This window comes from Pangasianodon hypophthalmus, chromosome 3 (assembly GCF_027358585.1).
Source record: "Pangasianodon hypophthalmus isolate fPanHyp1 chromosome 3, fPanHyp1.pri, whole genome shotgun sequence".
Classification (NCBI taxonomy): Eukaryota; Metazoa; Chordata; class Actinopteri; order Siluriformes; family Pangasiidae; genus Pangasianodon; species Pangasianodon hypophthalmus.
Genome location: NC_069712.1, coordinates 26491546 through 26517859, shown reverse-complemented (window position 1 = coordinate 26517859; position 26314 = coordinate 26491546). Strand labels below are relative to the sequence as shown.

Here is a 26314-nt window from a genome sequence, read left to right as displayed (position 1 = left end):
TTTGTCATATTTTTGTCAACAATGCCAACAAAGCTGAAATTAAAACAGTTTTAGCTTGATTTTGAAATTAATTTACATTTTATAATGAGTAAATGTTTCGTAATTAAATGCTTTTGTATCATACATCTTGTCTTTTCTTGTTTTTCTCTCTTTTATCTGATCAAGCTCACAAAGCTTAAACGCTAAACGCTAACAGAGCAAACCTTCTAATTAGGGGTGTGACAATACACTCCGGTCACAATTTTCAGAATATTTTGAACAAAATTTGCATGAAAAAAAATAATGACTGAAAAGACTCCTCTTTTTAATTTCTAAATCATTTAATTTTTGTTCGTAATAAACCAAATAAATTAAAAATTGCTACAATAAGAGGTTTAATATTGTAAACAAAATGTACTACATGTTCACCATATCTTAAAAATATACAAATTAAATTATAAATTCTCCCCAAACTTTTTGACTGAATAAAATGCCTTAACTGGGGGAATGACTGACTGAAACAGCTTCATAGCAGACATAGAGCTCCAAAGTCAGCTAAAATGCCCGATTTCCGTGGCTTTTAGTGTCATTTGAAAGCTACTGAAGAGCTCTTTTTAATCGTTATAACACTGTTGTGTAACTGTGTAACGTATATTGCTTGTTGGTCGCAATCCAGAGCTATCGTACTTCACAAGTGCAGCTCTCAGAGTCTATCCGCAAAAGAACGCAATCACATTACCAACGTGGTCTCTATATATTTTAACTGTCTCTATGCGCAGATTGGGACCTATGGTGTTCAAACAGTGCAGCTTTGCAGTGCACATAGCATAATTAATAGAATGCTGGTTTGCACAATGTGAATTGCGTATGTCCATGATGCACACTGTCAAATTTTTGCATCACAATGTATTGTTACACACCTACTTCTAATTGATCAGTAACTCCTAATGAGTGGAGTGAGAGCTACACACGATTCCTCACTAATCGTTCGAGGGCAGGTCAGTTATTAACAGTGAGACGAGTTAAAGGTCACTTATCTTGTGATATAGACTTGTCCTCACCACTTTCTGAAAGTGCAGTCCATTAAAAATATTAAAAATTTTGTTATATTTTATATTTCAGTAATGCAAATGCATTTGTAAAAGATCACTGAGATATGCATAATTTATTTATACAAAATGATAGTATGAAATGTACAAACATAAAGTGGCCAGTTCAATCAGCCTGCAGGATTATGCACTTTGGCTTACTTCCTTCCTTCTCTCTAAAGGCTCACAGCGAATGCTGAGAATGATGTTCCAGTATTAGTAGCATTTTAAGCTACACAACAGGTCATTCAGCTGCTTGAAAGCCACGTTATAACACTAGACATACAAAGAATTATAAGAATGGTCAAAAGTGCCTTCGTAATGAAAGAAAAAATAAAAACTTATCCACCTGAATCAAAGCTTTATTCATATTACATCTGCATAACGATCAGGGAGCGACATCACCAATTCTGTGTCCATCTTTGTCTCCTTCACCAGTAATAAATTACTCAATCATGGAAAAGCACTGCCATTGTTCAGGATTTCACTGCATTTTTTTGTCAAGTTTTTTCAAAGCACAGTGTAGTTTCTTGCTTACAGGTGAATTATATGGCTGTGCTGGGTGCGTACCGATTTCAGACTTAGATGGGGCCGAGTGAAGGGGTGTTGGGGAGAGCCTCTATAAGACTGTTTTACCAGCTCTGTCCGGTTCTTCTGTCTTAGTAATTTACATTGCTGCTGCTCTACCCTTCCCCTACTCTGCTCTCTTTCCTCCCCTGACCCCAAGCTCTGCTCAAGTTACAGCCAAACTGGAAACAAAGTGCACTGTTTTCTTGGAAGAGTTTAGTACCTAAAATGTGACTTTTTTTTTTTCCTTCCTGAGATGAAATGTATGGGCACCAGTAAATATCTGAATGCAATGCCAAAGTACCAACATCGGGCTTCATTTATCAAGCTGAATAAGAACAGACTTATTCATAAATTATTCATATGAGCGTTTACACAAAAAAGTTGCTATTCGTGAAGATCCTGTAAATTCAGAAAAAACGTTCGTATCCTACTTGTGCTCCTGACTGTGTATAAATTTACACATAAGATGACTAACTTATGTAAACCTCGACTTAAACAACTTCAAATCATATAATCCGCATGGATTACTACACTTTTTTATATAGAATAGACTGTCGAGGTTAAATTGCTTATTTTTATTACGTTTACAGCATTTAGCAGATGCCCTTATCCAGAGCGACTTACAGAAGTGCTCTGGAGTCTCTATCAAAAACACTTCCTCATGCTAGTTCACTAAGTCAGGGACTAAGAATACCATCAAGAACATTTTGTGAAAACCAGGCATTTTATATTATTGATATACATTGATTAAAGAATATGAAAAAATAAAGAAAGCAAGCTAACAGAAACGCATAAATTAAGACAAATAAAACAATTATTGCAAAAGAAATGGCACCATATAAACAGAGGACAGGCTGGTCTTTCTGCGCATAGCCATGAACCGTAAATAAATGCTTCTGTGCTCACTTATTATCATCAATGTTATATATTATTGAATACTTGAATACTTTAATTGGCATAAAAAAAGTGAGTCATAATAACTTCTGCCTTTCCGCCTTTACTCTCGTCGTTCATTTCATGCTCCCAGCTGTCTGTGCGCTTGAACTTTTATGGAGGTTTCTGGGTGTCACTACATGTGTCAGGAATGCACTTCACACTTCATGAGGAATCACTAGCTTACCTGCTTGAAACACTAAACAAGTAGGACACAACACCAAGGCGTCAACAGGAGTGCCTCCCATGCCAACAAATCTAGTCTTTCTTGTTACTAATTTGTATGCCTCAACTACCCTTAAAATATAGTTCAAGCAGGAAGGAAGCTATTGAAGAAAAACAATTTCGGACACTTGACCTTGCTGTGACTTTGACCCTGTTGGGATCAATTCCAAAATCCAATCAGACTGTCCGTTTGGATGGAATATCTGTCTTTAACTGTGTGTGTGTAGTGTATATGTGCATGTTCCAATATTCTTATTATGTCATCAACGAGACCTTGCGAGACCTTACGCATTGCTCAACACAAGTTTTGTTGGTGAGCTACAGATAGATATTACATTTTAGACCTCACATCCAGTATCAACAGCAGCCACCACTGCCACCGTGGATTAATTTCCTATAACAGCACACCCCCAATTCTTTTATTCCTTACACAACTTCACTTCTGGACTAATGCTGCGTTCAGGTGCTATCGGAATTCTCCTACTTCTCACTTCTGAAGTGGTAATTACGAGTATGTCATGTTCACATGCTTTGTTGTCAGAAAGAACATGAAACATGGACGACACCAGGTTCATTCATACATTTCTTTTTTCTTTTACTTTTATTTTGACACTATAACACATTACTCAGTTAGCTAGCTTGCTGACAATAATGGAATTTTGGTGGAATACAGGCTACTTTCATCGTGTAAAAATTTACATACAATGGTATGCATAGTATGGTTGCTGATATACATAAATGAATATGACCAAAATGGCATGTACTAACAATCAGCTGCATTTAGAAAAATGAACAAAACTTGTCTTTCAGTACGGAAACTGTCCTCTCTTCCATGTTTGCCATGTTGAAAGTTTAGGACTCCCAGTGCGTTCAAGTGTCATATATATGTGTGTGTTTATGCTGCCTTCACGTGCTATCGGAATTATTGTAAATACGAGTTTCCCACTATGGATGTTGTTGTGCGTTCAAGTGCTCCTGGAAAGTTCGTATTTACGAGTTGGGAAGTCGTGATTACGACATCACGTGTGTTAAAGTCACTTTGGTCGGAGCAAGATGGTGGTGTACCTTCTCTTAATTAACTACAAAAAAAATACAGCAAATACATAAAATGAAGAACAAAGAATGCACATCAGTTGTGTTTTGCTTTTTTATGTTTTGAATCAACTTATGAAGCCACTGTAAAGTTTATTGTTACATATCTTAATTGTACAATTCTGTCGTATTTTGTGCAGGCAATTAGCTTGTTCTATTGTAAATAAAAAAGCCTTACGAAGACATGTCACTGCTAAATACCCAGTCAATTTCAACTAATTTACCTTCAACTACAGACGCGGCATCCATTGATTCCACCATGTTTTCTTATGGTGCGTTCAAGTCATGTCGGAAAGATCAGATTTACAAGTTGAACGCACCATAAGAAATCGTTTTGGAATAAATTGGTGCAGCTTCTGTAGTTGACTGTAAATTTGTCAAAGAAAATACCAAATTCCCCCACGTGTAATTACGACGTGTGGTGGCGTTCATGTGCGTTCAACTCATAAATACGATCTTTCTCACATGACTTGAATGCACCATAAGAAAACATGGTGGACTCAATGGATGCAACATCTGTAGTTGACAGCAAATTAGTTGAAATTGAATGAGTATTTAACAGTAACATGGCTTTGTCAGGCTTTTTAATTTACAGTAAAACAAGCTAGTATGATATAAAATATGATAACATTGTACAGTTACGATATAATATGTAACGAAGTTTACAGTGGCTTCATAAATTGATTAAACTCATAAAAAAGCAAAAACACACCTGATGCACATTCTTTGTTCTTCATTTTCTAGAAGTAGAGTTAAGAAACCTTGCTGTATTTTTATTTATTTATTTATTTATTTTTGTAGTTAATTAAGAGAAGGTACACCGCCATCTTGCTCCGACCAAAGTGACTTGAACGCACCTGACGTCGTAATTACGACTTCCCAACTCGTAAATACGAACTTTCCAGGAGCACTTGAACGCACAACAACATCCATAGTGGGAAACTCGTATTTACAATAATTCCGATAGCACGTGAAGGCAGCATAAACACACACACATGTATGCGACACTTAAATGTCAATAGCGATGCAAATTGTCTACCCAAGCTAATGCTAGCTACCCTCCAAATACACTATATTTGACTAGTCTTGCTAGCAAAGTCGAAATTTGGCCAACTTACATAAAAATAACATTCCAGTGATATTATATTTAGTTCTGTACCACAAATATTTAACAAAAATAAGCGAAAGCGACAATAAGTTTCGGTGTGTAGCTAGTCAGCTACATCCAGCTAGCACGCTTACAGCTGTTAGCTAGCAAACTATCAACATGACATCTGATTAATCTTAAATATAACAGCGCACGTGAGTAAGAGCAGCTACAGGATCTGGTAGTTTTGGGTGATATTTCTGAAGTTTTTCTCAAACACATTCGTGAAGGCGAGAAGGAAAAGCTGTGAATATGCATGTTCAAATGTCAAGATAGACCCGGTAAAGATCCGGATGTACATTCGCTCGAATCAGTGGTTTAAAAAGCGATTGTTACTCACCATGTGAAAAATTGCCCACTGCATTTTTACAGTAACCACAACGGTGGCCATCGTCACCCCCAAAGTACTCCACTATACTGAAAGAGCCACCAGTAGCCATGTCACTCTTCTGAAATCTCCCCTAATGCTAATGCTAATGATCTACAGGCAGGCAGGCAGGGTTGCCAGATTGGAGTGGTTCACACGCGTTTCCATGATATACCATCCATCCATCCATCCATTTTCTGTACTCTTTACCCTACACAGGGTCATGGAGAGCCTGGAGCCTATCCCAGGGTACTCGGGGCACAAGGCAGGGGACACCCTGGACGGGGTTCCAATCTATCGCAGGGCACAATCGCACACACACTCACACACACACACTACGGACAGTTTGGAAATGCCAATCAGCCTACAATGCATGTGTTTGGACTGAAGGAGGAAACCGGAGTACCCGGGGAGAACATGCAAACTCTGTGCACGCAGGGCGGAGGCGGGAAACATGCTCCATGATACACCTCTTTTATGCAAGCTTGTAAAATGCATTTCCAAATATGCAAGTCTTGAATACCAACAGAGTTTCACTGGAAAAACCTTTAACAGGAATGTACAATTCATTGTGAGCTAGCTAGCCAGCTAGGCAACAGGCTATAAAGTGAGTTCAGTTTCTTCGGGATCTATTTCCACTAGCGGAGCAAAAATAAACAAAATATTTGGCCGTATTGTGTCCGAAATGTCAGTTACTCGATATTCATTTCTTGTTAATAGAACTCTTGTATAAAAGCAACATCGCAATTGCAATCATGCAGTTATACTGATTATCAGCTAATTAGCTACAGCATTCGGCCTGCAGCTTCGTACCTACACCAAATCACAGCCGTGCTGATATTCAGTACAACTTGCACTCTTGCTCATTCGATATTGCTTTTTTTTTAAATGCAGTTTTTATGTTTTGGACAAACTAGCATTTAAAAAAAAAACTAATACAGAAAACAGCATCACAAGATCTGTCGTCTTTCAATTTGTAAGGGCCACATGCCAATCACAGGTCAGCATTTTACAGTCAGGTCCATAAATATTTATAAGTTATTGTAGCTGTCTACTACAGTATATTGGAGTTGAAATGAAATAAGGAATATCAGCAGATCTCAAAGTGCATCCAAATTTATATCCAAATCAGGTATTTACATCCAAATCAGGTGAACAGTGTAGGAATTACAGCACTTTTTATATGGGGTCCCCCCTCTTCTCAAGGGACCAGAATTTATTGGACAAACTAACATAATGATCAATTAATTTGTCATTTAAAGGTTGCAAATCCTTTGTCTGGAACCCAGAGACGTCACCAGATGCTGGGTTTCCTACCTGGTGATGCGTTGCCAGGTCTTTACTTCAGCTGTCTTCAGTTCCTGCTTGTTCTTGGGATGACTTCAGTTTTGCCTTCAGCAAGTGAAATGCATGCTCAGTTGGATTCAGGTCAGGTTACTGAACATTCCACATCTTTGCCTTAAAAAGTCTTGGGCTGCTTTCAAAGTTTGCTTCAGGTCATTGTCCATCAGCAGTGTGAAGCACCGTCCAATGACTTGTGAAGCATTTTGCTGAATCCGAGTGGATAATGTAGCCCTATACACTTCAGAATTCATCCTGCTGCTTTTGTCAGCAATCACATCATCAATAAACACAAAGGAACACTGGCAGCCATACATGCCCACGCCATATGATGAGATGGTACGCTTCAGATCATGAGCATTTCCTTCCGTTCTCCATTCTTGTCTCATCTGTCCATAGGATGTTGTTCCAGAACTGTACGCAATTTTTTTAGATGTTATTGACAGACTCTAATCTGGCCATTCTGATTTTGAGGCTTACCAGTGGTTTACAGCTTGTGGTAAACCCTCTGTATTTCCTCTGGCGAAGTCTTCTCTTGATTGTTGACTTTGACGCAGATACGCCTACTTCCTGGAGGAGATCGTGCCAATTGTTGTGAAGGGGTTTTTCTTTATCAGGGAAAGAATTCTTCTGTCATTCAGCACAGTTGTTTTCCTTTGGTCTTCCAGGCCTTTTGGTATTCCTGAGTTCACCAGTGCATTCTTTCTTTTTTAAGAGTGTACAAAATAGTTGATTTATCCTAATGATGGCTTGATTCACTGGCAGCGACAGCTACTTGGGCTTCATGTTGAGAGTTTAAAGCAACAGATTCCAAAAGCAAATGCACACTTGAAATCAACTCTAGACTATTTACCTGCTTACTCTGGATGTAAATAACTGCACTTTATTCATTATTTAATTTCAACTCCAATATACTGTGGGAAATGGTTAAATTAACAACATACTTGTCAATGTCCAAATATTTATGGATCTGACTGTGTATGTTTCCCTACAATGAAGAAACTGCAGTTTCAGATGTATCCATTTTAGAGAGTGAGTTAACAAATGTTTGTGTTTTGTTATGCATTATTGTTCAGAGAACATTCCCCGAATGTTGCACTAATGTTTCCATATTCTTTAAATTATTTGACCATTCTGGAACCTTGGACTAACCTGGGATGGTTTGGGAAAGTTACCTTAATATTCGAGGACCATTCTCCAAACCATCCCTATACAAACCTGTAATTGGTTGGTTATACTGGCAATAACAACAACAATAATCATTATTATTAGTAGTAGTAGTAGTAGCATTAGATATGAGCCAAAATGTAAACTATTTCTCTTTAGCGCCACCAAGAGGCGCAATATTTCAGTGTTGTGACTGAGATACAACATCTACCTATTAAGTTTATTTTTATTTCTATACACTTTTATGGTTTTGACTGCACGATAACAATAATAATAAGAAAAATAAAAATCCTAACAAGAACAAGAGCGTTCCCGGTTTCATTCAGTGCTTGGACCCCTAAGAATAATTCTGTTTCTCTGAGTTACACATCACTGAATATAGGAGTTATAAACCGTTATGGCCCAATAACAAGAGACAGCAGACTAAGTCTGAGTATACTGATTTTATTCAACAAAAAATTCAATACTTCTTTATCACCATTTAATGGGCTGCAGCGCAAATAGAGTAGGCAAGAATTTACCTGCCAAGCAAACAAAGAAAAAACACAAACAGATGGAAAAAGTCCAATTAAGATTAAAATATGAATATATAATATTTTTTTAAAGAACATTTGATTAAAACCACTAGATAATCTAAATTATCTGCACTATATTATACAGCATAGAACTATAAACTACAGTGATAATGCAACAAACGAATGAGCATTACATTTGTTGCAAAGATTTTAAATGAATGAATGAATGAACGGGCAAACAAACAATCAAACAAACAAGTAAACGGTCCATGATACACCTAATTTAACCAGGGAAATGATCCAGTCTTATCTTGTCCAATGAACATCAGCACTTAGTCCACAGACACACCAACTACAGAGCAGATAATACAAATAATGCATGAGGTGAAAAGTAAGTCCAACTAATTTTCTATGATAAATGTAAACGTTAGTTGATGTTAATAAATATTCACACTTACCCTGAATGCATCCACAGGCCAGCGTTAATGTGATGGCTGGTAAATGTGTTCAGCCCACAACCTAAACTAAGGGTATTCCACATAACTTTATCTAATGGGTAATAGATCATATAAAATAACAACAAAACACTAATTTACAACAAAGAATAATAACATACTATTTTATACCATAAACTACAGATTGATTAATTACTAACTTACTAAATGATTAGCTACATGAAACTATCTAGAACATTACACTAATATAAAATATGAATAAATGATTTATAAATTACTACTAAACCACTCTTCATATTCATGAATTCATTCATGTATTCATGCAGAGCAGGCAACAAGCCCACTGAGATTTTATTTTATATTTATATTAAACCATTAAAATCATTGCAATGTACAATATATGTCTGTAGTCTAATGATTTGTGTTCATTATGTAAGGAGTAAAACATGACAGGGAGTGCTGTCATGTGATGGTGGTGTGATGCAGCCTGATGCAAAGTAAAAGGTAGTATAATATGATATCCCACTTAAGCAATATCGCACGAGGTTATATAATGAGGTTATACTGAAATACTGGTTATACAGGTTATACTGAAAATCAGCACATCAAGAGTGAGGTTATACTGAATATCAGTACATCAAGAGTCAGGTTATACTGAATATCAGCACATCAAGAGTCAGCTTATACTGAATATCAGCACATCAAGAGTCAGCTTATACTGAATATCAGCACATCAAGAGTGAGGTTATACTGAATATCAGCACATCAAGAGTGAGGTTATACTGAATATCAGCACATCAAGAGTGAGGTTATACTGAATATCAGCACATCAAGAGTGAGGTTATACTGAATATCAGCACATCAAGAGTCAGGTTATACTGAATATCAGCACGAGCAAGAGTGAGGTTATACTGAATATCAGCACAAGCAAGAGTGAGGTTATACTGAATATCAGCACATCAAGAGTGAGGTTATACTGAATATCAGCACATCAAGAGTCAGGTTGTACTGAATATCAGTACATCAAGAGTGAGGTTATACTGAATATCAGCACGAGCAAGAGTGAGGTTATACTGAATATCAGCACATCAAGAGTGAGGTTATACTGAATATCAGCACAAGCAAGAGTGAGGTTATACTGAATATCAGCACAAGCAAGAGTGAGGTTATACTGAATATCAGCACATCAAGAGTGAGGTTATACTGAATATCAGCACATCAAGAGTCAGGTTGTACTGAATATCAGTACATCAAGAGTGAGGTTATACTGAATATCAGTACATCAAGAGTGAGGTTATACTGAATATCAGTACATCAAGAGTGAGGTTATACTGAATATCAGCACGAGCAAGAGTGAGGTTATACTGAATATCAGTACATCAAGAGTGAGGTTATACTGAATATCAGCACATCAAGAGTGAGGTTATACTGAATATCAGCACATCAAGAGTGAGGTTATACTGAATATCAGCACATCAAGAGTGAGGTTATACTGAATATCAGTACATCAAGAGTGAGGTTATACTGAATATCAGCACATCAAGAGTGAGGTTATACTGAATATCAGCACATCAAGAGTGAGGTTATACTGAATATCAGTACATCAAGAGTGAGGTTATACTGAATATCAGTACATCAAGAGTGAGGTTATACTGAATATCAGCACGAGCAAGAGTGAGGTTATACTGAATATCAGTACATCAAGAGTGAGGTTATACTGAATATCAGCACATCAAGAGTGAGGTTATACTGAATATCAGCACATCAAGAGTGAGGTTATACTGAATATCATCACGGCTGTGATTTGGCGTAGGTACGAAGCCACAGGCCGAGTGCCGTAGTTAATCACAGCCGTGCCGATAATCGGTATAACTGCATGATTGTGCAGGTGTGATGTTGCTTTTATACAGGAGTTCTCCAAACAAAAAATGAATATCAAGCAACTGACATTTCGGACACAATATGGCCAAATGTTTTGTTTATTTTTGCTCCACTAGTGGAAATAGATCTTGAAGAATCTAAACTCACTTTATAGTCTGTCGCCTAGCTGGCTAGCTAGCTCACAATGAATTGTACAATCCTGTTAAAGGTGCTTCCGGTGAAACTGGTGTCCCTTCATCTAAAGAGCTTTCATATTTTAAGTCAAAAGTTATATTTGCCATGTCTGTTGATGATGTCACTGCTGTAGTAACCGTTTCGAACTAGGAAGTGGAATATTACGTGGCGAACACAGACGAGCGAAGTGATACACACAGTGAAATGTCCCAGTGTGGATATACTAAATATAAGCACTCGTGGAACACCCCTCGACCAATCAAATTAATGGCCCGGAACTAACTGTTGTATAAATTTTCAATAAAGTTGTAAAATATGCAATTTCCCTAAATAGTTCTTTTAGGAAGATAAAACATTTGCAGGAATGCTGTTATAGGAAGATATTCAGCAATAGCGTAGTGTGATGTGGCCCAACTCAAAGCAACTTCCTGTTAGCTCCCGGAAGTTTATTTTTTGACTGAAAAAAACACATCCCGAAGTGTTTTATTCCTCTTATACCACAGCAGTTTCCCAACGATTACAACAATTACAACGATTAACTGATTATAGATACATTTAATGGTATGGTACATCCTTGAGACAACCTAGTTCCTGTTATCACTTACATTATAACAGATATAAACAGTCCCGCACTAGCCTCTCTTTTTTCTTTTTCTTGACGTTAATAAGACAAAAAAAAAAAAAAAAAAACGCTGCTTGTTATGTTACTGAGAAACTGTAAAGTGAAAAGTCCTCTGTCCAGAAGACTCTCCCATGTAAATAAATAACATATTTTTTTTAAATCTGTTTATTATGAGTCTTAGATTATGTGATGTGAACGAGTTGTTACTATAGAGCAATAACACATTAATATAAATCAATCATTTGAATTACAACTGGAACTGATACTGTTACAGGAAATTAATCAACACCTCCTGACCAATCAGATTCAAGAATTCAACAGTGTTGTGGTCTAATATTCATTGCTGAATGCTGGTTTTGCAGAACACACAGTCACATCTGTTGTAAAATATACTGATCCACATTCCCTTTTGTTCAGGGAAATATTATAAACAGTAATGGCTATGTTAAATATTTGTCTAAATCAAGACTTTCCCATAAGAGAAGGTTCCTGGTAAATTGTCGTTACAAAAATAATACCTAAAAGTAACCTTTGGTAAAGATTCCTCGTCAGTTATCACATAATCATAAGAGTTCTCAGGATGTTTAGGAGACGAAAATGACTTTAGAGTGGAGTGGTGGAGTGGCTGGCTGCTTTATCTCTCAGGGCATCCTCATGTCTGTGTTACGTTCTGGAGCTCCGTTTTAGTTATTGCTGTCATAGCTAGTCTTGCCAGAGTCCCTGGTTGCACTGTGCACACAATGTACAGTGCCCTTAACCATTACATGACAATAAGCATACCTAATAATCTGTGTTACTCTCTCTCTCTCTCTCTCTCTCTGTCAAGCTACACATGCTACTCCTGAGATCCCAGTGATCCTGACCCCTTCTGATCTCCAGACCTGCCTGATCCATCCTGATGCCCTACTTCAGGTTGGAGTTCTCATCTCATGGAAACCACTCGCTGCTGCTGAGGATAGATGATAGCTTTAGGACTGCAAGTTGCCACAAACAGTTTTGCACTCAAGTCTCCATCAGTGAACAGCTGATAACTTCAACGAAATAGACTTCACATGAAAACTATGATGAATTTCCTGGTTACATAACTGCACTATTTGACCACGTAGTACGCAGTTATAGAAGGGAGTTATTTATAATTGCACTATCCATTATCACCCAGATGAGGATGGGTTCCCTTTTGAGTCTGGTTCCTCTCAAGGTTTCTTCCTCATGTGGTCTCAGGGAGTTTTTCCTTGCCACCGTCACCTCTGGCTTTCTCATTAGGCATAAATTTATAAATGTACAACATTTTAAATTATATCCTGAATTTATTTTTTTTTCCGTAAAGCTACTTTGTGACAATATCCATCATTAAAAGCGCTGTACAAATAAAATCGAATTGAATTGAACTGAACTGAATTAACCAAAGCACAACGTTCCTTCAACGTTCTAAAATAGTTCCAAAACCATGACCAACAGCAGAACCAAATGCTGCTTGGGAGAAGTGGTGTGTTTGCTGGGACTATTCAAATCATCATGGTCTAATCAACTTAACACAAATCTCAGTTCAGAATACTGAACTTCATAAAGAAGCATTTTCCCCTGTATATTCACTTACCATAGGACACTTTTCCCCATGAGTTGTTACAGTAACCACAACGATATCCAGACTTCACACCTTTAACCTCCACAATCGAGTGCATGCTCCAGGAACACACTACTGCCTAATACTGCTATTATATATTTCTATATATGATTATTTCTACTGTATATGATTAATAGCCTTATTCCAGACTACATAGTGGAGGCTAGTTTAGCTACAGATTAGCTCACCACTTCACTTCTTCCGCATCCGGACATACTCAGTATGAAACACAACAACACTACACAAAGCCTCATGCTGCATGGACTGATTTGACGATTGTAAACAAAGCATGGAATTATGGGAAATACAATTTCTGGGATATTATTACGCGCATAAAATAGCTTCACTAAACCGTATAATATAGCTTCACTAAAACTCAAAATGCTGAACTGTTTTGGACGATTTTATACATATATATGTATATATAAATATATACGCATATTTTTTCGGCTTAATTCTGTAGCTTGAACGTAGCCACGTGACTAAACTGACTGACGCGGCACGCCATATATAGATATAGGAACATGAATCGGATCAGCTCACCAATAAGAGTCGGTTCTTTCAACTCCCAAACGGCTCTTTGATTTGTAAAATGAAATCATTAGTTTGCTGTAGTTTATCTAAAACAACATTACTACATTTGCATTGTGTGGTTTTTTTTTAATAAAATCTATGTTAATGAATAAACCTGAGTGAAGATATGTGCACTAACCGATACAAGACTATTATCCTGCCTGGTATGTCGTTCATCTAAAGAGTCGACTCATTAACGAACTAAAGAGTCGACTCATTGATAAACGACACACTTGTGGTGGGATGGGTGAAACCATGATTTCCTTTTCCATTCCATACCAAAGAAGGCTGGTATCCTGACGTCAACACCTCTGAAAGTTGTCAAAAAAAAATAAATTTTATATATATATATATATATATATATATATATATATATATATATATATATATATATATATATATATATATCTGTCCAGCTTGGGGCTTCCCATCAATGCTCCTGGGGCTTCATATTACATACATAAAATACTGATTGCCTAGAATATTGCAGTCTTTTTACACACAGTTATTACATAAACATTGCTTTTACTATGGAGCTGGTATCTGTATTCACTCTGCACCTCACTGTCTCTAACTCCTACCAAACAAGTCAGTGTGTATATGATGAAGTGAACAATTATTTGCTATTTATATATATATATATATATATATATATATATATATATATATATATATACATATATATATATATATATATATATATATATATATTATTTACATATGTAGGGTGTGTTTTAATCCCAGCCAAAACTGAGATTTTATTATTAAGCATTTGACCACTAGATGTCGCTGTGGTACAATGTTTCAAGGAACTGATTTTTTATGTAGGTTATAAATATTAAATCTTCACACAAGAAGGCCTGGGGAAATATTATTTATTATTTATTTACTTAATAATTAGACACATAATCTGTCTCTATATTTCTCTGTCCTATAAAGCCACATTAAAGCTACTTTAGTTTTGTGGTTATGCTGCAGGATGAGGGCTGGGAATCACTGCACTTATGGTTTGTAATGGCTTATTAATAAACCCTAAAATAAAACTGATGTATTTAAAATAAATCAGTCATATTAAAGCTCAGTTATATTAAAGATGAACTAGGCTATTAATCATTTATTTCTTTGTAGCATAATTATTGGTGTAAAATCAAATTAAAACAGAGGAGCCTGGATTTTTTTTTATCTACAGTAATTGTCATAAAAGTTGAATAATTTTATATATGACCACTAGGGGGTGCTGTAGGCTAGTTTGTGAGCTCGATGCCAAGCTGTCACACTGCATTGATTCAGCTGAGCTCATATCTCCTGACAGGCTTCAGGGTTGCCACAACCGCCGATTTCACGCAGGATTAATGCATTACACACCCTGTCATCCCACCCCAGACAATTAATCCACAGATCTTGTAATTATAAGTTTATATTTGACTTTAATAAATATGATAATTACATTCCACTGAATGAATGAATATGTGAGATATTTTACACCAAAATAATGCTTCTTATTATTCTTATTCTTTTTATTTATTTATTTATTTATTTATTTATTTATTTATTTATTTATTTATTTTCTCTGGTATGCCCTGTTCCTAACTAGATTGTGTTAGACAACTAGACATGTTGTCTTGAGATCCTGGTACCATTGTTGTGTTATTGAAAATCAAAGAAAAATAAAATAATAAAAAATAAAAGTATTAGGGACAAATGTGGTTCAGTTAATGTTCAGTAGCTTAATAATCAGTTGGTGTTGAAATCTCAGCACCACCCAGCTGCCCCTGCTGGGCCTTTTGAGCAAGACCTGTAACCCTTTCTGCTTTATACCAAGGCTAACCCTTAGTTTTGAATTCTCAATTGTCTCATTTGTCACTTTCTGATTGATCAAGTGTTGGTTAATTTTCTGTAACAGCACTGGCAGTAGTTCTGGCCATAATTCAAGTCATAGTTTTATATTAATGCGGACTTTCTAAAATGTTATTGTTTCTATACTTACAAATTATTCACAGGGACTTTACATAATCAGACAGCAGTAATAAACAGATCTTTACAACATGGTGTTGTTTAACAAAGATGTGTAATCATTGATGTGGTGAAGCTTTCTGTAAGGGGATGTTTGTTTAACATTTACGTAAGGAGTCTCTGGTGTCAGCGCTTCGTAACACCAAGTTTTCTGAGACCGGAGAGTCTTTCTGGTTTCTTGGTATCATGACAAGCTATGTTTTTTTGTTTGTTTGTTTGTTAAGTTCAAGAGAGGGAATTAAAAAAGAGAGACTGGTGAGGGAATGACTATTTACAGCTGCTACAGCGTAAGGGATAACTGGAAGTAAACTGTCTCATGGACATTTCATAACATTAGATATAATTATACTAAAAAAAAAAAAAATGTTTGAAGACAACTGACTCCCATATGTGCTTTCTGAACATCCCATTCCAGATTTATTCCCCCTTTGCTGTTCTAATAACCTCCAGTCTTCTGCGAAGTCTTTCCACTACATTTTGGAGTATGGTTATGGGGATTTGTGCTCATTCAGCCACAAGAGCATTAATGAGATCAGACACTGATGTTGGGTGAGGAGGCCTTTGCAGTAGAACCACATATGAGTGTGATGATCAAGTGTCAACATACTTTTGGCCATATAGTGTGTAAATATCATCTATAAAAAGTATGATCATTAATGTTGTTCATTAATACATTAAAAAATTGGAATCATTTGAATCATTAAATTGCTGAGGTATAAAGGTAATAAAGCACTTCTGACGTGCAGCAGTAACTCTGCTTTCACACTGCAGGCTGCATCACATTACCCTGTTGTTGATTATTTTCCTATAACTGCATGCTCCACAGGTGTTTTATTCCTTACACACCTTACCTTGGTGAAAGAACCTTTTGGGGAAACTGCGTACATGACTTACTTTATCGATACATTTTACATTAACAGAGCTGATGCTGGAGGTTCAAAGTAGCAGGGTTTGTCTTGGGAATGTTTTGAGTCTTGATTTTTTTTCTTTTGAGGACTGATTTTTCCTCACAGATCTGGCAACCCTTGCCGGCCGCCCCACTCAGTCTCTCAGCTAAGCAGCCAGTTCGACGCGACTCTTATCACAGCTGGTGTATTTATTATTAATTTTTTAATCTACTTTTATTTTAGTGTCTGTTTGGGAATCGTTGAGCATGGATAACATCGCTTCTTCATGTGGTTTGTGCCGGTTTTGAGCGTTTTTTTCTCCTTTGAGGCAGGACGTCCTGGACACACACTGAGCCGGAGAATCACTCAGCGTCTCCGCCTGAGAGCTAGCATAGGTGCTAACGCCGTGCCTGCCTTTCAACACTACAGTGAGGTGAGCTAGCTGCCTGTCTGGCATTCTTTTATTCAGAGAAGTAACACTTTATATCCTAGCAGTGATAAAAAATATATGTGTAATAACGGCTAGTGTGGGGAAAAAAACAACACTAGCTGTTATTGAACTGTATGTTTATTTTATTGAGTGGAAACCTGTTATCTGGCTAGCTTGCTAGCTACCTAGCAAACATACTTGTTTAGATAATTGCATGTATATGTGTGTGGATTTGACGAGAGTCGTGAAGAACTGAAGTGAGTCGTGAAGAACTGATGATTAAAAGTGGTTAAAAAGGAGAAGTGGACAGTTACCAGGGTCACTGAGGTGGAGAGGTGGAGAGGCTGATGGCGTGTTTTCAGCTGACCTCTAAAACCCACAGCAATATGAAACGTGATGCTGTTTTTATTTCTTTTCTCGGATGACACGAGTCTCCATCGTCCAGAAAAGCTCGCATTATGGCTTTTCTAGTGATGACAGTGAAGTTAGATCTAAGTCTCTAAGTGATCCGCTTATCCCTGCTGAAAAAAACAAAACAATAGAAACCATCAGAGAGATTCTAATAGCTTCCACTACAAACACCATTACAAACTATCAGCTAACCATTAAATCCATTACAATCACTGGGCCTTAATGGTATCCACTAGACATAACATGCCACCAACACAATGCAACAGATTACCAGTAGAGACCCACAGAGACCATTAAGGTTTAAGTTAAAACCAATACAATTCCTATTATAACCTTTAAAACCATTACCATTACAGGTCCTTAATGGTATCCACTAGACATAACATGCCACCGATAGAAGGCAACAGTTCAGCAGTAGAAACCCACAGGGACCATTCCAGTTTCCATTAAAACCAGTACAATTCCCATTATAACCATTAAAACCATTACATTTTCGGTGAGAGTTACTATTTAATTTTTTCAGCAGGGTGGAGCCGATTCACAAGCTGTTGATGCTGCCTGAGATAACTTTAATGACTCACTTTTTGTGTTAAATAGCACAGTACTGGGGAAAAGGGGGAAAAAAAAAAAAGACAACCATCCTATCCTGAAATCCGGAGCTAGTCCTGAGTAGTCATCGTAGCCGAGGAGTGATGAGCTTGATCTATGGACTAATCTGCAGATTAAGTTCAAGTCTCCATTGAGCATTTTACTGACAGATTAATTGCCCTTGCTCCACCACTGGCCCAAAGTACCCTAAGTATTTGGCACTCGTCATCTACCCTTCACTGCACAGCCAAAAGTCCAGGAGGTGGAAACAGCTTGGTGTGTTACATGATAGATTAGTGTGCTGTTCCGTCTTGTAGCAGTGGTTCTCAAAGCTGGGGATCAAGATGGGTTTATTTATTTATTTATTTAACAGCAATGGAAATCACAACCCACTGGAAAGTTCAGGAACAGTGGCGGCTCATTCACAGGGGCAGCTGGTGCAAAGCAGTTCAAAAAATCGTTAATCTTCATAAAGTCCTCATTTACAAATTACATACTTTTTAAATTCCATTGAAATACTAATTGCCTATTTAGGGGGCCAAGCACCGAAGGTGCACAAGCACCCTATTGTTATTCTATGTTTTCTTCTTCCTCTGGCTAGGGTGTCTATGGCAGCCCGTAGAATCGTCTGGTAAAAAGCTATGAAATTTGGCACACTGATTGGGGAGGGGCTAAGGAAAATTCTGACCAAATTTGGGCCAAGTGTTGCCAGTGCTTTAGCGCCACCATCAGGTCAAATTTGGGCATAATTTGGTACATTTATGGTCATTTATTGTACATAGTACATAACTTTTGAACCGTGTGTCCAAAATTTAAAAGCCAGGCATCCCTGGATTCCCTGGGTCGAGATGAGATTGAGGCATTCTATGACATCAATTTCCACCCAAGTAGATTTTCCACCATCTTGGATTTTGTCAAGAACAGTTTTTTTTTGCTACTTCTCCTAAAACTTTTGTCTAATCATCACCAAATTTGGCACATATCATCTTCAGAGTAATCCTCACAAAAGTAATCAAAAGAATTTTGAATAGTCCAAAGGATTTGCCCATAATGGGCCAATGAATCTGATGGCAAAGCTGCCACACAGAATGTGAGGCTGTATCTCAGCAACGACTTTGCGCACTGACACAAAACTTGGTAGGCATCTCCAGGACCAGGACCTGACCCTATGCAACAAATTTCATGACTGGTCAAAAGTTACAATAACATGCCAAAAGTGCTTATGTCTAACTGCCATTTTTGCTGCTCCTCCTCCAAATTTTGTCCAATGTTCTCCAAATTTGGATCACATCATCGTGACACCTGTCTAAACAATGCTGCAGCAATGTCACCCTGCTGCCCATTTGTTCATCTAGACCTTTCCTCCTCCAGTCAGAGAATTCCACCACTGTCCGTGGTCAAAACATACACATCATGAGTGAAACTACAAACTACACTCTTGAATCCCTTTTCATGAAGTTATGGCTCTGCTTTCATGTGATTGCCCAGGCAGCAATTGTAGCGTGTCTGTGAATGTGAGGCTCACCGAGTCTGGGTGCTTGGCCCCCGAAAATGCTGCTTGCAGCTTTAATTTAAGTTGTTGTTGTTTTTTTCGGCCGCTCCTGTTAGGGGTCGCCACAGTGGACCATTGGTCCGCATGTTGATTTGGCACAGGTTTTTAAGCTGGAAGCCCTCCTGATGCAAACCTCCGATTTTATCCGTGCTTGGGACTGGGACTGGGACTGGCACTGAGAGATAGCGAACTGGGGAATCGAACCCGGGCTGCAGCGGTGAGAGTGCGGGATCCTTAGCTGCTCACTGCCCCACTTAGCTTCCATAGAATTATTATTTTACGCAGTGGTCAAACATGAGAACTGCAACAAGCACTAATATTGGTCAGGAATCATGCTGCCCTATATATCAGAGGATTTTTTTTTTAAGTAAGTAAGACTATTAAGTAAGCATGCTTCGAGGCAGTTAGATTCCCACTCGCAAACTGCACGCTCTGTATGCTACTACCTCTGGTGCTAAACCCCCCCCCCCGTGTGTAATAAGAGCTACAGCTCATAACGAATATGAAACGGAAATGTCGCAATACAAGGTATTCGTCTCGCCAGCATCACTATATTCAAAACAACAAAATTGTTCTTGCTATTTATCCGAGTTGCGAGTTGACATTATTGAAGCGACGATTTGATTTTAAGTTATTGAGATTTGGATTAGATACATTCATTTCAAGTGACCGGTCAAACAGGTTAATGTCTATATTAAACCTGAATTCAGACTCCACTTTGAGTAACCTTGGTCTGACAGTAGGAAGTCAGAGCAAGTGGGTATTTCAGGACATTAACTAAGAGGACATTGAGTCAGTATCTTTCCTACACATAACCGTTTTTTAAAACTGTGTTGCATAACAACATTGGCGGATATGCAACAAATGAAACATCTTACTTTGTCATTTTTCATAAGCTTATTGAGTTTTAGAAGACTGAAGCTCATATATCAAGTTGTCAGTGCCTGCCAGGTGGGTGCCGAGCTCCGTCCTGTATGTTAAAACAAGGTGCAGCTCTGCAGTGAAGCCCCGAGGCAAATTTGACATGATTAGATTTTGTCAGAGCACAGCTTTCAACTTTCAAAGCAGAGTGTTGCTTCTGCTTTAATTCAGCTAGTTCCTTTATATAGGCAAATCACTCATATCTTTGGTTACTTCACAATTTTATGCCATAGGAAAGATTAGGCTTAATTAGTAAAACAGAAGTTCATCAGTTAATTGAGTACGCACACACAACACTGAATGTTGGCTTTGGAAAATGAGGCAGCACCAGTGAAAATGCACTGGGAAGCTGTTTATACAAAGAGATGAAATAAATACATGTATGAACAAGAGTCAAATACTGACTGAGTGATGCTAAAGAGGTGTTACAAAGGAAAGCCTGTATAAGAATCACGGGGAAGTGCTGAATCATGAGTGGTGTTCCATGAAACCCCATTAGGTTATATTCTGGTTTGTGTAACAATACACATCTTTTTTGAATTTCCAAAATGTAATACTTATTCATTTTAGAAATGTATTAAATCTACATAGCTCTAATTATATATTACTCAGATTGGTTGATCTCAGTAACGCGCATTGCATTTCAAAACAAAAGACTTTTGATTAAATTAGCATGTCCTTGTACAAAATAGTGATGTTATACTGCCATGAGCTTAAGCTGTGAATAATACAAAGCCCTAAAGTGGCTTATGTAATACTTTGTATAGACTCATCAGGGCAATCACTTGTGCGCTGCTTATTCTCTCCATCGCTTTTGCCTTTACTTCGTCATATAACAAGGTTGCAACTGAAATGAGGTCTGCGTGGCATCTTGTATTTTAATTTAAGAAAGACGGGTAAGTGGCTAAATCTCTTCTACTGAAAATGGCTAGAGAACGGTAGAGATGAAGCTCCTGTTGCACTTGTAAATGCAGGAGCCGCCTGAGACGATAGTATCAGGAATCGAAGACTGATGGAACGGCTATCAAGTTGCAGCTTAGATTTAATTTATGAGCATAGCTCAGTTAAGAGATTTCTGAATTTCTTTTTTCTTCTTGCTGATTCGAGTTCGGCAGGACTGTGCTTGGTAGAGCTGATGCCAGTGCTACCAAAGTTTTAATCAAAATGATTCATCTGTTTACGTCAGCTCCCCTTTACTCCCGTCACAGAAGCTACAGTGACTTCTCTCCTGGTGACTCAGCATCCGCTTTGTGCATGAGCATGAGGGAAAACTACATCGAGGTGTCTTAGACAATTTAAGGTCCTTCACTGCTGGGTATTCATATTTAAAGCACTAAATGATGCTTTTAAGACATACAACCTCGTGTTGAAATCGCTATTTTTGGAGTCTCGGAGAGTAGAGTGTCACTGACAAACAATAAAAAAAGTTATTTCATTTGCCTCTTTATTAGCCAGGAGAAGGATACTCTAAATCGCTTCAGTGTGGATGTTTGATCAGATATCATTTTTGAAATGAGAAGAAATTAAATATTTATTGAAAAGATCAGTCCAAAACTTTTACAGGACTTGGAAACCCATATTTTGAGAAGATGACGACTCCTCTCGATATGGATATTGTGTTCATTTGGAAATGTGTATATATATATATATATATATATATATATATATATATATATATATATATATATATATATATATATGTGTGTGTATGTATGTGTGTGTGTGTGTGTGTGTGTGTTAATAATTATTTATTATATTGTTATTTATTTAGTCATTTTTATTTTCTTTCTTTCTTTTTTTTTTATTAGTATCATTACTTTTTGTGCATGTTTTATTTATTTATTTTGGTGAAAAGAGATAGTGGGGGGGGGTGCAAGTATTGAGCTTTTTCCTTTTTTAAGGCTTTGGAAAAGATTAAAAAATAGAATTAAAAAACTACAGGTAGCTAGGTAAAATTATTAGTTTTCTAAGGTTTTTTTTTTAGTGTAATAGTTGACATGTTGAAAAGGTGAACAGTTCTGCTTGTTTGCAGTTTAACTGTGAAAGGAATGAGGAATAGCAGAGTGACGCTGCACTGTGATTCAGTACAGATGATCTACACAGAGTTCTGTAAAAAGGGAAGCAAGCTGGAGTTTTTAATGTAATTAACATGGTTTTTATAAAAGTTATTTCTTAAAGACATTAGTTTCTGACAAAGTTTGTCAAATAAATTCTCACAACATTATAAATGAAAAAATAGGACAATTCAAAAACTAAAAGCCCTAAATGGTTTAATAAGCCTCTTAATGACGCGTGTTAGTAGGAAGTTAATGTATTTTATTGAACCAGGCGTGATATGCATGCTGCTTCTGTGTGTTGCAGTGCTATGCTCCGCTGATCTGTGGACCTTTTGAAACTAGATGGAAGAGGGAAGTTCTAGCATTAGTGCTGATGTGTTTTTTTTTTTTTTTCTTTTCTTTTAAATGTTGCTTCTGTCAACACATTTCTGATCTGATCAGGCTGAAACTAGGACTTTTTGTAGCTTTTAGTTATAATTAAATTGTAGTTAGCCACATGTACTGTATATTTCTTCTATTTCTTGTTTAATGCTTATTTAATGACATCCTTAGTATTTTTTTATTTTTTACATTTTATGTCGTATTGCCAGGAGCCTTAAAGGAGCCTCATCGTGTATTTAGGACTTTTAGAGATGGCCCTTTTAAGGAAATAATCCTCAAAAACTGCAACCACTGAATTTATAGACAACTTCAGAAAAATCCTAAAGTAATCGCAGAAATTACTCCAAAGCCACTCGTCTTTTGTATTTGTTTTCCCACAAGACAGCAAAAGAGATCTCAGAACAGATGGTTTGGTGTATCGATAGTACATTTTTAAAAAATTAATTAAAAATTTTAACATATTTTGTGCATTCAATATGCAGCTTATGCAGCAATATGCAGCTAAGTAGTTGACAGTATGTACAACAAAAACATGGCAAACAACAACTCAAAAAGAATAAAATTAATAGCTGTAATAGCATGAGTAATAAACGTGGAAGCACAAATGAAAGAATGAAAAGGAAAATTCAATATTAGACAGTGTTATTAAATACTAAAATAAAAAGATAGCTTCTGAGTTATTATTATTATGACTTTTATTATAGCAAATGTATATACTGTGCAGTTTATTCATAATGTACTAGGTAAGTTTAATTTACTATCTGGTTTGTTGAACCAAAGAAACTCAGAGAGAAGCAAAATGAAACTGTTTTAAAAGTGTTTATTGTGTCTAAAGGGTTTTACTATGGCTGGCTCCTCATATCAGAGATAACATTCATTTTTTTATGATCTGGGAGCAAATCTAAACGTCATTCTGTTCGAGAGCGACAAGACTAATAAAAAAAAAGTAAAATATTTATTTTATTTAATATTGATTCGGTGTAATATGACCACTAATTCTAGCAGCAGTGTTCTGTAGCTTCTAAATTTGTAATAACGTAGATTACAGAAGAGAACATACATCTTTAATTCCACATTTTTCTTCCTTTTCTAAGGAGTTGTAACAGATTTTAATCCGGAGGCAGCCATCGCCTTCATCAAGTTAACTCTAATAATAAGATGCATATATAGAAAGTAACCGGATCATGTTTCTGCACTTTGTTCCAGATGATTCATCCATTTGAGAAGCAAAATGCTTTTGCTCTTTATTTGTCTCTTGTAGTGGGCTCCAGCAGATAAGAAGCAGACAAACGGTGAGCCACTTAATCAATATGAAAAGTAAAGTACACTTGACAGGGATCAAAGAGCAAGCCAGTTCACCAAGTAAACCCACCCACACACATACAAACATCACCCGCCAAACAGAAAGAAAACAGCTGAAGCTTTAACCGTGTAGATTTTTATGGTGAGTAAAGGGTTATTGTCATGTTCACAATATATACAGTTATAAAAAAGAATTTGTGTCAGAGGTAATGAACTGGCGGTAGAAGGCAGAGTGGTTCGAATCGTTTTTTTGGCTTTCTGAAAAGAAACCCACACCTTGGTTTCACAAAAATCTGAAATGTTCATCCACACTGAATCTCTAAGTATAAATTTTCACTTCTAAAATCTCTGTTTTTCCCATTGGCTTTAGTTGCAAATGCTTTACCACTTGTGTAGAGATGGTTCCATCAGAATTCAAAAATAGGTTTAAATAGGTATTTTGTCATTTAAAACAACTGCTGAATGAACTCACGTTAAACTTCCATGATTAAAACCTACATACTTTAAATGCTATTTTAAATAAAAATAATAGCTAAATAGCCACAACGGAAAAAGTCACAAGCAGGAATACTACATGTCACAGTTGCGTTATTAAACACATTGATTCAGGGATTAATGTTAAGCATCGACGGCTGATCGATCCACTGAGCTGTTAAGCTTTATATGGACATGGGACTAACAACAGAACACCGTATATCGTTTGTAAAGCTCAATGAGGTCATATTATTCTTCATGAGGTGATCTATGTGGGCGTGAACTGTTTGATAAAGCTCGGGAAGGGCAATATTTGAAACGCTTTACTGACTGTGAAGCGAATAGCACGCCTCCAGATGAAATTTAATCAACCAGAACTGATTTGAGCAAAACGAACATTTCCACCATTTTAGATTTAAGGAGAGTAGGAACGGGCGTAATGTTATTACCAGCTGTGTAGTCGGGATTCTGCAGGAATGCACAGTAAACTGTGTAAAATAAAATAAAATAACAGTACATTTCTAAATCTTTTTACAAATCTAAGTATAATGTTCACATGGCCGACATTTTCACTGTCCTATAGTTTGAATTAATGCTGATTGATTCAGAAGAAAAAGAAAAAAAAACAGCATACCTAATATTTTTCTAATCATGTAACTATTAATGTTATTTGTAAAGTGCTAGATTTTAAACATCGTTTGTAGGTCTCTTTAATCTTTTAGCTTGAAATCTTCCTCATTTTCTCTTTCAGCTGCAATCCGTAAGTTTTTTGACCGTTTATTCAGCTTTGGTAAATACAGTTATTATGTTAACTATATGTGCATCTAATGTATAATTTGAAAAGCTAAATCAAACATACATTGATAGATTTTATTTCATACTAATGAACATAAAACATTTTCTGTTGACATTTACCATTGACATTAAAAAAAGAAAAAAAAAATAGGGCACCCTGCTAGATTGTTCAAAATCGTGTCAGATGGAGGGAAGGGGGCGGGACTTCCAGGCAGTGTCCGTTAATATTGGAGAGTTCAAACCACATGCGCAGCTGTAAGTCATTCCATATTAATATGCCAAATGGCTTGTCTCTTGTTTTTTGAGGAGCAAAAACTACGCTTTTGATGAAATTTTTGGAGTTAATGATAACTCGTACTAGCATACTCAGATGTTACATCTTACACAACTGGAACTCTTACACAAAATGTTTACAGGTTAGCAGGTCGGACAATATAATAACATAATCAGAGTAAATGTCGCCGGATAGTGTGGAAGTGTAAGATCATGTAGAGACAATTAAATTGTTAAATCGCACAAGCCTGTTGGGTAACAGGTTTATTTTTGGTTGTGGTTGATCACATATCACAGATTTTACTAGTCAGCAGTGTGCTCGCGTGCTATGTGATGTGTTAGGTCAGTCAGCTGACTGGAGTTCCATAATGGTCATGTTGCAGTGTCAGTGACTCCTGTGTATTTTACGTTTAGGATTTGTCACTTTTGGCATATTTTGCTGGAAGTCCCTCTTTCAGATCGTGCTACAGCACTTCA

The 26314-nt window shown here is 36.8% G+C and overlaps 2 protein-coding genes across 10 annotated transcripts in view; one reads left to right on the top strand and one right to left on the bottom strand.

The window, feature by feature from the left end:
• LOC113542099 (arginyl-tRNA--protein transferase 1) overlaps positions 1 to 13473 on the bottom strand; it is a 90478-nt gene extending 77005 nt beyond the window's left edge. Inside the window, exon 1 of one of the 5 annotated variants that reach the window (XM_026939410.3) lies at positions 13154 to 13473. In XM_026939410.3, coding sequence (XP_026795211.2) covers positions 13154 to 13238 — 85 coding nt within the window. In that variant the 5' untranslated portion in view covers positions 13239 to 13473. Of the gene's footprint in view, positions 1 to 5374; positions 5717 to 13153 lie in introns of those variants that run through there. The other 4 variants (XM_026939409.3, XM_026939408.3, XM_026939412.3 and 1 more) reach the window with 4 other exon arrangements.
• Positions 13474 to 16721: 3248 nt separating this feature from the next.
• tmem63ba (transmembrane protein 63Ba) overlaps positions 16722 to 26314 on the top strand; it is a 34082-nt gene continuing 24489 nt past the window's right edge. For 2 of the 5 annotated variants that reach the window (XM_053232978.1, XM_053232977.1), the window contains exon 1: positions 16783 to 17086. The gene's annotated coding sequence lies outside the window, so the exon portion shown is untranslated. Of the gene's footprint in view, positions 17087 to 24391; positions 24438 to 26314 lie in introns of those variants that run through there. The other 3 variants (XM_053232974.1, XM_053232975.1, XM_053232976.1) reach the window with 3 other exon arrangements.